Consider the following 11,973-nt stretch of genomic DNA (forward strand, 5'->3'; position numbering starts at 1 on the left):
GTTTTACTTAGTTATGTTTTACTCTCCTTTTCATGTTTATTGATGTTACATCACTGCTAGTGCTACCTAGAACAGAAAGTGAATTTTTATACTGAGAAACTGTGCCTTGAATATTTTTATTTTATTTAGCAAGAGAGTGCACTTTACTTGGTGAAGAAACCAGTGTTAAAGTTTGTTGTGTAGGGTGTAGGCCTACCTACTTGATCACTGAGGAAGCCATATCAAAATTCCTGTTGAATTGTTCATTCAGGGAATCATTGCAGAATTAAAACCAGCTTGAAATGGTATTTTGGTCTGTTACTCCTTTTTATTTTAGTTTGTTACCTTGTAGGTGGTTGTACTGTTAAGTAACTTGAAAAATAACCATAATAACCAACATGAAAAAATATCGTGATAAATATCGTCTATCGTGATACAGCTTGAAAAATATCGTGATATTATATTTTTCAATGTTGCCCACCCCTAATTCAAGGGCAATATGAGGTTGTTAAATTATTTTCATTTACAAAATGACAAACAACCTTAACTGGTCAAATAAATGTATTGAAACACTACATAAAACAAAACATGAAATGCTAAAAAAATCCTTTTAAAACCATCTCTGGATTTTTTTTTAAAGTTACTCCACCCAAAATGTATCTTTTCATTTTGAAACAGTTATAACCGTAGGCTTGATAAAAAGAATGTAAGAAACGTTTCACAATGATACTTCCTTATGTTAAAATTAGAAGTTACTAGTGGACATGACAGATTTCTGTGAAAATATGTTTACGGTGTAAAAAGGTATTACATGGAAATGTCCCCAGCCTCGCCTGCATGCATATGACTCACATGTATTCAAGTGATTCACACAATAATGGCTTAAGACATTGCTTTAAAAAAGCATTGTTGAGACTTTTTTATTTTGGTCTCCGTAGGTGTGTTATTAAGTTAGATCATCAAAACGTAGCTTACCTTAATGATATTGTTCACATTTAGGTAGTTTTGAAATAAATTCTTATAATTGCCACATTGGAACATTATTTTCACTGTGGTGTTAAATTACTATTAACAGTGGCTTTACAAACAATTTGTTTTATTGTAGCAAATGTACAGCAAAGAAACACAAGGGTCTCAATGCAACAGAAGGATTGCATTGGGGTGGTCACAGTGCAGTAGGACAGATCATAGTCCTGGGGTAGTGAGGACTCAGAAGAATAGTAGACAGTTATATTTTGTTTAGACATTTCATTTTCATCTGACCAAACCTCTAATCTCAAAATATGTTTTACGGTAATTTTCTAAACAAGGGATGAGTTTTACATTGTCAAAAAATATGTTTGGGTAGCATACCATTTTAGTTAGCAAAACAATATAGTTAATAGAAGCTTTATAGAAATACACAATTTGAAGTTTTTTTAAATTAGTCTTACCTTGGTTTCTTCAAAGAAGTCTTCCTCTGACGTCACCATTATGTAGAATCTGTATTTTGTTTTACAGGATTTCTTCACAACTGAATTCAGATTGCTGCGAAAACTCTCATCCATCTCTCTCTTCATTTGATCACAGAAGTCAAAATGGTTACTTGGTTCAGTCTTTGAGTAACCTCTATCCATTCGGAAGTGCTTCGGTCTAGGTGAGACCTTGTTGGCATCGCAGACTTCATTCATCATTGCCTTGTACAGTCTGGCATACTCAGATTTCAAACCAGAAATTCCAGGATGTTTCATTGGGTTATCTGTTTCTTGGGATAATTTCTGAGGATGCAAAGTACTTCCTTCTTCAGCAGAGACTGCAAGATCTTTCCTCTCGGACAGGTCTACCTTGATTTTATGTCCAATAAATGACGGTGCATCCAAATGTGCCAATGGATCCAAAGAATCCTCCTGCTCTTCTAGACTGCTAAAGTGCACAGTCATGGGACTGACGCATGAGAAATTCACTTTATCATGCGTGTCCTGTTGGCAAATGGGTTCCCTGTTCTTCCTTTTTAAAAGCAGTTTCATTTGTTCTGAGAAGATTAGGCACTCCTTCTCCATTGACGCCTCAGTAGGGTCATCTTGAATGCACCTCTGAGAAACCTGCTCCAGAAAAGAAGGAGATATCTCCTGGCTAGAATTATGGACCGTGCACATGAGTGAGCTGTTAGGTCCCATTGAAAGACTGTCATCTATTACGCCACATTGTTTGTAATCTGCATCTGAAGTCGATGCATTTGAGCAGTTTTTCTGATACATCTCAATGCTCTGTTTAGTTGCTTGCCCAATTTTCTCAACATTTGTCATGAATCCTTGGTTTCCATCAACAAGTCCAGAATAATTTTGCTCAGAATCACAAGAGTGCACAGGTAGAGATGGTGAAGGAATCCTGTTGAATTGTGTTATGTCACTTCCTTGGTGCTGACAGAAGGAATCTAGAAGTATAAATTCATCTTTATCTGATTTGGGCTCACTGTCACGAACACTTGATAACAAACTTCTCTTTGGAGGAAGCTCACTAGCCCCTTGCTTATAATCAAGGCCTTCAGAAGTTCTCTTGAGGCTTTCTGTCTTTTTCTCCAAGAACATGGTAAGGATTGTGTTGATTGCAACTTCTGTGGATTTAGTCTTTGCATTTTTCGAAAAATGTGACATTACAGTGTTTTCCATTTGCTTGTCTTTAGAAATGAAATCTCCTTTACTTTCATCACTCTTGGAAGGTTTCACTGCCATGATAGGACGCTGACTGTATGAACGTGGTTCCTGACTTAAATTGGTCTTGGATGTTGTGTTATGTTCATCTTGGTCAGTATTTTGATTAATGTCTTGCAAACTCTCAGTGGAGGGAATGGATCTTGAGGGATGACACATATCTGGCCCAATGGAGGTTTCTTGTAATTTATCATTTATTTCGAGAAGTTGATGAACTGATGATTCAGTTTCCTGTAGCTGCAACTTTACTCCAAGTACTTCCTCTAGTTTGCTTTTGAAAGGCGCTATAAGGATGTGAGCTGTTGATTCTTTGTGCAGTTCTTGTGAGGTAGAGGCTGACGTCATTGTCGACGTTGTATTGCTCATTTTCTTGTCGTCAAAGTCAGATGATGTGTGGCTTGGCATTATGCCAGAGGGGATATACTTGCTTCTGAGGTTAGGGGTTTTATCCGGAGAGTGTTTGTCAGCTGTTTGAATTTGGCTGGATGTGTCAACATGGTTTGATTTTGAGAAGTACTTGTGTATACTTTTTAAAACTCTAAGAGTTCTTAGTTCCACATCAGGGTCAAGATCATTATGTGGGTTGGCATCACTGTGAACTGTAGACCTGTTAGGCATCTCATTCTGTAGGGATGTTAAGCCTCTGCTGTTTTTGGAGGTTTCACTGCCACAAAAAGTCGTTACACTACTACTTATAGGGCCAGAGCCAGTTGGGTGCTGATATGGTGTCTCATCCATAGTTGGGGTAGGGCACCGGTCGTCAGATTCACTTCCAGAAACTTTTTCAGCATACAGTTCTGCCTTTTTAATATTTATTTTAGATGTACTGCATACCCCAGTGGGAAGGACAGTTTCAGGGCAGGTACTAACACAGATCATTGGTACTCCTTCCTTGACAACTTCTTTAATATTGCCTAATGAGCTTGAATTGTGTGGTTGTTCTGCATCCTCTTGGGAGGTGTCGATTCCAATAAATGGAATGACAATTCCCTTGTAGATCTTTTCCAATTCCTTATTTGGTTTGAAGATCTGATTGACATCCGTTTCCTTTATCAGTGCCACTTCAGCTTCACACTGAGGGGATTGAGACTGATGAGGAAATAGTTCTTTTTGAGTTGCGTCAACAACCTTTTTCTCTGCCTCAATTGAGTTGGTATCCTGGTCTTCATGATTGTGAGTACTCCGAGTCAAGTTTGCCAATACTCTGTTATTGCTTCCATTTTGACATTGGTCTTTGGTCAGGGGAATAGGCCCATCTGCATTAGAGCCATCCACAATAGAGTTCTTCTCATCAGATCTGGGTGATAATGCCATCTGATAATGCACATTATCTGCCAAACTGATACCAATTTCTGAAATGTCTTCGACGGCAAGATCTTTAGAAATAGACTTAATTTCTAATTGAGCTTTTTCTGTATTTTCTGACATCGCATTTTCACCTGACCTGTCATTTTCCTGGTTGGCCTCAGGTTGTTGCTCAACCAATGGTGGTTTGTGACTACACTCTTTGATGCAATCCAGCTTTAACGAGACCACAGCTGAAACGCAACTGTCTTTCTGATCAAGTCCAATTCCTTTTCCAGAGGCATCTTCGATTACTTCACCTTTGAGTACTGTAGAACAATCCAGATCTTCTTTAACAATTTCATCCTTGCCTGGTGAGACTGCTACAGCTTCCTTCCTAGATAACGGCTTCTCATTTTCTACAAGACTTCCATTGCAGACTATACCCGATTCTTTCTTTGTAGAATCATGATTTGTATGAATTACTTTTGGAGAAGGTTCTTCATTGCTTTCTTGGCATGGCGTTTCTTTCTTTCTTTGAATGGCTTTAATTTCATCATGCTCAACTTCAGGAACCACAACACATGCTTTTTTGTTTAGGTCCACCTCTATACCTTTCACAGATTTGTAGAAATCCTTTCCATGTTTTTCAATCAAACTTATCCCTGTAGCCTCTGAATTGCAGATGCCATCTATCATTTTGGACTTCTCGTTTTTGCATCCAAATAACAAGTGGCCAATTCGTGGAGCATTGTCATCATTTTCTGGCTGAAAGAATATTAGTTTCATCTCTTGTGCAGGAATGTATGTTCCATCACCTTGAAAAATGTGTAGAACATTGTGCTCCATGGTTCCATCTTTTTGCAAAGGTGTAGAAGTAGTCATATTTTCATGAGTGCTTCGGAAATCATTCGTCTCATTGACAATCATTGTGGACTGGACCATCTTTTTGTAACACTGCAAATATAAGAAAACATAATAAGAAATTACATTATCTTTAGGAACCTTTGATGGATTTATACTCTTTTCCCCAATAGTGACGGTTGAAAGGGACAATCTATTTCTACTGTACCAGGAGTATGCATCAATATTTGAAGGGTTTGCATGGGAGCTGGGCTGTTAGGTACAATGGTTCTTGGTAAGGTCTCCCATTGCAAATGGGTCCATGGCTCCCCCCCATAGGAAGGCCAAACAGGAGATATATAACCTCATCTGAACCATACAAAATTGGGACTTCCTTCAAAAGCCAAGCTCTCCATCATTTTTGACCAGACAAACCAGACCGATGAAAGTCATTGCTTTGTTGGAGATACAACATATTTTTGTGGAGAGCACAAAACTTTGGATTGATGATTGCTAAACTGTCCCCAGTAAAGAAGACGGACAGTAAGTAACCATTCAACAGGAACACGGTAAGGGCAGTGTTTAAAGACTGGCTAATAGAAAATAAAATGTCTCGGTTACAAGGCAACAAAACCTCAATCGGTGCTGCTGTCAATTTAAGTTATGTTTAAACTGTTGATACCAGCATGGATTATTTTTCCCTAGTAGAAGCAAGACAATGATTTTAATTCTGTAAGAGCCGATACTCTCAGCATCCTAGGAGGCTTGAGACATGAGGTCTGTCCAAAGTCCATAATCAGGGCCGTCCCTCCCTACAGGCCGATCATGCAGACTGCGTTGGGCCTCACCTTGCGGAGGGGGCCTCATCTTGAGGAGGGTGCCTCAACTGAGCCGAAAATGCGGCGCACCTATGCGCTGCAATTAGTGTGTCGCGGCACGGTTTCGCCGCTGCGAGGCTCCACTAGCCATGTTGGCCAGGGACGGCCCTGTCCACAATTATTATTATTTGGAGTTGTGGCCAAAAGGTCTGAGGGAAATTTAAGAAAGCTTGTAACTCTCATTAAGATGCATTCTGCTGAAAAAAACTGTAGATTGTCTCTTCCAACTTCTATGTTTGCATGTCTATTATAACATGACAAGCACACAAATCAGATCTTATAACATTTCATTATTTTAAAGAACATCAATAAATCATGACAAAAACATAAAATGCAGGATAGATTGCAGAAACAATAAAATTAGAACCATACCTGAGTTGTGATGGTCTTCTGTTGTCCCGCAGATGACTTGAGAGGGTTCAAGGTGTCAACGGTGTATTTCCGATTACTGGATACAAAAATTTTCATTCTGTTTTGTGAATCAGAAGTGACTATCTCTGCACTGGAGTTTCTCATTGACAAGTCCAAAATCACAGATCCTTGCCGTAACACAGAATCATCCTTCTTGCTGAGGTCCATAGCATTGGGAATCAATGGGTCTGCAGTCTTTGTTACACTTGGGAGAGGAACCAATGAGTTGACCTTGAGCTCAGGCTGAGCTGTTGCTGACACCATTCCACAGGACATTTCCAAAGAATCACTCTCTTCTGAACATAGGTCAATATTAAAGAACCTGTCTGTTGACCGGCTGTAGAACAGACCGATCCACATGTGGACGATCAGTCGCACCTCTTCACTGGCGTCTTCAATGGAGAAATCCCATGGGCTATCGAAGATGTAAATGTACAAATATTAACAGTTTCAGTTGAATAACTGATTATCATGTAATCTGAACTAAAAGTCAACTTTAAAGTATATAGCCCACATTTGTTAGCAAGATACAATTACAGCAATTCAACTATGTGAAGAGATTCATTAAAAATGTTGTGTGGATATTTTGAACACAATGTACATACCCATGCAAGGCTCGGATGATAGTTCTATCCTTTGAGTCATTTGTGAACTTGCTGTCCAGATCAAAGTCATAGTTTTCTTTCCAATGCTTTGTGACTTGGATAGATCCATCCTTGTTAGCAAAGGTACGAGAGTTTCTGAATTGTATTCTGCACACCTTGTTTATTTTCAGGTACTCAGGAGTCCTGTGGTTTTGTTCTGTCCTTAATTTCTTGGCAGTAGGGTGTAGTGTATTAATTCCATCACCAAACATTTTCTGTTGATGTTGCAGCAGTCTGGTAGAACCACTTAAAGGGGAAACCTGGAAGGGTGTACCTGACAGACCCAACAGTAGAGAGGAAGACGGGGGCAATGAGTAAGCATGTTCTTTAGATATCAAATCAACCAATTCACTGCATCCCACAGGGTGGCTTGGAGAAGGACACTCAAGAGGTTGCATGGGTCTAGCAGCAGGCTGTCTAAGCAGAGAATGAAGAACTGACTCTTGTTCAGCACTGGTAACATCTTTTGTAAGGTGACACTTCTTCAAACTTGTCTCAGGTTTTCTCTCAAGAGCTGGATCTGGTTGTGGTGGAACCTTTTCATTACTGACACTGAGTGCCAAGTCAGCAAGTAAGTTCAAAGCATCTGTAGATGAGCAAGTACTGTTCTTTTTTTCCTTAACAGTCTTCCTGACAGATTTATCTCTAGTACTCTCTTTGTATTTGAGTTTCTCACTGGCATAACAAGCTGGAGTTTGAAAATGCAACCACCCTGTGAAGACAAAACAGAGGAGAAAAAAGAAAAAACAGCATGAAAATAAAAAGTAGCACATTGAAAGCATTTGAAATATACCAATGTATATCTATTGGGAATCTGCCACCAACTTGCAAACTAGGTAATTATTTAAAAATTATTCAAAAAAGGTATTTGTTTATTTGGCCAACACCACCACATTTGGGTGCAGATGAACAGGCAAAAATGAAGCACAAACAAGAGAAAAGCATAAGCAAAGAAAGAAGTAGCAAAGGGCAGCGAAAGCATGCCGAGGACAGATGCAAAGCTTAAAGATCCAAGAAAAGAGTCAACTTAAATGTCATTAATAATACTGAAGAGATGTCACACATCATGCACAAAAAACAAACATTCAATTTTTAGAATTTTGAAATAAGACTTACATTTCTTTTTAACACAATCTGTAGGGATGCCTTGGTGCTTTTTGAGCATTTTAATCCTTCCCCTTCTCGGAAAGATTGATGGAGGCTTTTGTAGGATTTGAGGTTGGTTGTCCAAAATGGTTTGTACTTGTGTCCCTGATGATTCTTTCCTTTGTTGGTTTTCCTGATCCTGTGTCTTCTGTATATTATCTGGTGTCTCTTTAGGGGTCAGGCCTAGGGCATATGCAAAAAGAGGGTCAACTGACAGCCTCTTTGAAGCTTCCGCGACATGCATAATGGTTTCCTGGACACTTGTAACGCTTGTGTCAAATTTGCTCTTCTTGAGACAGGGCTCACTTGTTTGTGCAGTATCTGCAGTCGTTTCCTCTGGCAATAGAAGAGCCGTTTTTCGCTTTCCTCTTAGAAGAACTGATTTTAATTTACTCAACAGAGATGCACCCTTTGTGGCAATCCTTTTTGGAGAAAGGGTATGAAAGTATTTTCTTTTAACAACTTCTGAGGGAGGGGTTGCTTTGACATCAGTTTTTGAAGAATGGTCAATAATCTCTCGATTCAGAGTCAATAAACCATTGTCATCCTCTGATGCTCCTAAAATATTGTGTTCAGGATTGACCTCATTGTCAACAGCGTTTTGAAGGGTGTTCCCTCCATCTTTGGATGTTGAGGCCTCTGTTCCACCCACTGATTCGACTGCCTCATGAGCATTCACAGAGGCATCAGCCAACACTTTTTCAGGTATGAGTTCATCTTTATCAGATTGAAGTTTATCTTTTAAAGACCTTATCTGATCGGCAAAATCAACAGAGCCATGAGGAACCAAGATTCTTCCACATTCACTGATGACTGGCTTTAAGTCCCAGCGCTCGGTTTTTCTTCTCAAAGGTAAAGCTTCAAGTTCCATTAAAATGTTGCCTCCCAAGGTCTGCTGTCCAGGGTCTATCTTTTTCTCCTCTGGTACTGTTAATCCAACAGAAGCAGATGTAACCTTCTCATCTTTTGCTGACAGTTTTTTTAATGTGCCCTTTGGCCGACCTTTCCTCCTATCAATTTTTGAAGGATTACCCAACTGTGGTTGGTCTGAAGATTCCTTAGCCTGGCCTTCCTTCTGACTCTTTAAGTTGTCATCCACTTCTGGTACTTGTAAACTGGGAAGGTCAACACAAGCTTTGGATACTTTTTTTTCCCGACCTTTGGAATTTACCTTGCGTAGTTTCTTCCGTTGAGTTTTTGAGAGATTGGGGACCTCTGGGCAATCCAAAATGTTTTTGGTTGTAACCGTCTTATCATTCAGAGAGTTCACTCCTGCCGTTTGTAATTTGTCTGTTGTAAAACCAGACAAATGAAAGTCATTGTGATTTGTTGCAGATACAGTACCGATTATACTTAAACCCTCATCAGTGACAGTTCCCTCAGCAGAAGTGATGCTGACAATAAGCTCTGCAGGAAGGTCATCTGATTTAGAAGGAGTCAAAAGACTTTTTGACGCCATCTCATCAGCTTTGATCAGCACAGTCAGATCAAATTTGCCAGTGTCTTGGGAAACATCTGCAGCTTGCAAATCATTTGCTAGAACATTTTGAGAGACATCTGTAGAGTCAACTTGTGTTGCAGCATTTTTAATACAAGTGTCAACAAGTGTTTTAACGTTTACAGGAGATCTCCGTCCTGTCAACTGATCCTCTGACTCCATGCTAACAGAATCAGCTGGTTCCTCTTCAGGAGATGAGCAAAATATGTAGACATCATCATTGTCAAGGTCTTCCATTCGATCCTCTCGTCCAGTCGCAAGGATTTCTGAAGCCTTGGACACTGGCAGTTGAAAAGAGAGAGGTTTGCTGAGGTAAGTCCTGAAGCTCTGCCATGCCCTGTTAGTCCACTCCGGGGATAAGTAGAGGTGCTTGTGGGCAACCGGTACATCATACTGATCTGGAAAGATGCTGACTTCCCTGGATGAAATTGATGCAAACCCAGGATTTATTAGTGCTGCGTAACTCTGCATATGCTGCGCCAAGACTTCACACAGCTCTTCGCCTGGGTCAATCGGGGTTTTCTCAACTTCACATTCTGCATAACTTAGCACTGGTAGAACCTGAAGGATGTCAGTTGAGATGGCAGGCTTTCGCTGAACAAGTTTTGTGTCTGTGGAAATTCAAGCAAGAATAATAGTTTGATATCTTCTTTGTATTCATGATTATTTCAACATATCAAATGAAAATATACACTGTTAAACATATGCTGTAATTACCTCTCCGTATAACTTGTGACACTGGAAACACAAATATGCCTTGCAGGACATCAGTTCCATCGGACCCAGTATCTGGGGAAATAAACGGAGATACTGTATGTGGCTGATGTGAAGTTGAATTACGAACAAAGATCTTTTGGTGTGGGATTGAAAACTTTGTCATCAATTTCATATCTTACCATCATATGTGAGGAAATGAGAAGAGTGCAACAGGATAAGAAAACCACCATCATGCAGCTGAAAAGTCAGAGCCTGTAAATAAATAAGCAAGTTTGTCAGATAAACGTTTTGAATTTTGTGTAGCAAGTACAATTCAACAAAAACTGTTTCAAGGACATTTCCAGCGCTAAAATAACGATTCACTAGACCAGAGGTGCCCAGTACGTCGACCGCAGTCCGGGCAATGCTGGTAGATCACGAGTCATTCATATAAAAAAAAAAATCCAGCTCCGTTAAAATAGACAAAACAGGTTTTGATCCCTCCTCCTCTTGGCCTCCCTGCCACTTAATTCAGGAGTTTACTTGATTGACAGAAAAAGCGACCTATCGCTTTCCAGTCTGTTAACCCAGAATGCAAAGCGATACAAAATCAGTCAAGTGGCTGGGACAGGAAAACTCAAATTAAGTTAAAGAGACAAACAACAAAATGAGTGCGGGACCGAGCAAAAAGCTAAAGACATACCACTTCCACCCAGAATGGGAGGAAGAATATTTTTTTGTGATGTCACATTCAAAGGTTATTTGCCTTATTTGTAAAGCAAGCGTCGCTCTGCCAAAGAAAGGTAACATAAGAGGCATTATCGGAGCGTTCACAAGGCATATGACAGCGACTTCCCTCCGAGTTAGTAGCGAGTTGAGAAAGAGAAAGGTCATGTATTATTGCTACACAAACATTATCTCGCACGTCTATGGTCGGTGTATTTTTTATCTTTCCAAATCGAGATGAGATCTCTCTCTCCCCCGTCTGTGTGCGAGGGGGCGGGGCAGTTTACACACACGCAGCTGCGACATGCAGGAACACACGGAGGAGATGGCGGAGAGAAGCGCTCCAAGGTGTGGTTAAATGTTACCCGTCTTGAGGTGAACAATGCTCCTTGCCAAGAGTGTTTAGCATGTAAGGGCGGTAACACGAGCAATTTGTCTAAACATTTAGCAAAAGTGCACCACGTTCAGACGGAGGAATGCACCGGGTTCGACTGTCTTTCTAGTAGCTCTGTAGCCCCATCCACGAGTAAAGTTTCCACGTCAGGTATATATTATGTATGCTAGCAGCAACACACAGAGTTAACTCAATTATACAAACATGGGTTAATGATTAGAGGTAACAGAGTTACTCTTTATTTTGTTAAAGTTTCAGCTATTCTGTTTACAGTTCTGTCATCAGATTATTTAATACGATTTGTTAAAATATTGTTGTTTCTTTTGATGTGAAATATTATTGATTTAATTTAAATAAAAAGCAATGTTAATTTTGTTCACAATTTGTTAACTTAAGTTAATAATATATGTATTTACTATTTTTGAATCAAGTATTCATCTTTATTGTCTTCATTGTTAGTTTCCACATGCCTAAAAAAACCTCAAGCTAAATCTAAAAGTTGATGGCTAAATAAGAGCGTTTGAGAAATTGTGCAAGGCNATCAAATGCATCTATTTTAGATGATATATTTATTTAGATGTAGGTTTTTTTTGTAATATTATTGTATTAAGTATAATTTATTAAATGAAAATACTGTTATGAACACTATACAATGTCTTTATTTTGATAGTTATCAGAATACATTGTATATTTAATACTAACATAAGCTGGTGATAGATAAATGCATACCAGCAGACAAATATTTATAAAGAAAGAAACAGAAGGGAGGAAATGATGATAGCTA

General features: G+C 39.3%; 1 protein-coding gene across 3 annotated transcripts in view; it reads right to left on the bottom strand.

The window, feature by feature from the left end:
• Positions 1-615: 615 nt before the first annotated feature.
• Positions 616-11,973, bottom strand: part of tasor2 (transcription activation suppressor family member 2) — a 17,325-nt gene continuing 5,967 nt past the window's right edge. Inside the window, exons 12-18 of one of the 3 annotated variants that reach the window (XM_010775066.1) lie at positions 10,270-10,342; positions 10,091-10,162; positions 8,182-9,984; positions 7,846-8,058; positions 6,691-7,441; positions 6,047-6,500; positions 616-4,910 (exon numbers count right to left, since the gene is read on the bottom strand). In XM_010775066.1, the coding sequence (XP_010773368.1) occupies positions 1,398-4,910; positions 6,047-6,500; positions 6,691-7,441; positions 7,846-8,058; positions 8,182-9,984; positions 10,091-10,162; positions 10,270-10,342 (6,879 nt within the window). In that variant the 3' untranslated portion in view covers positions 616-1,397. Of the gene's footprint in view, positions 4,911-6,046; positions 6,501-6,690; positions 7,442-7,845; positions 9,985-10,090; positions 10,163-10,269; positions 10,343-11,973 lie in introns of all 3 variants that reach the window. The other 2 variants (XM_010775065.1, XM_010775067.1) reach the window with 2 other exon arrangements.

This window comes from Notothenia coriiceps, unplaced genomic scaffold, assembly GCF_000735185.1.
Source record: "Notothenia coriiceps isolate Sejong01 unplaced genomic scaffold, NC01 NC01_scaffold00015294, whole genome shotgun sequence".
In the NCBI taxonomy this organism is placed as follows: Eukaryota; Metazoa; Chordata; class Actinopteri; order Perciformes; family Nototheniidae; genus Notothenia; species Notothenia coriiceps.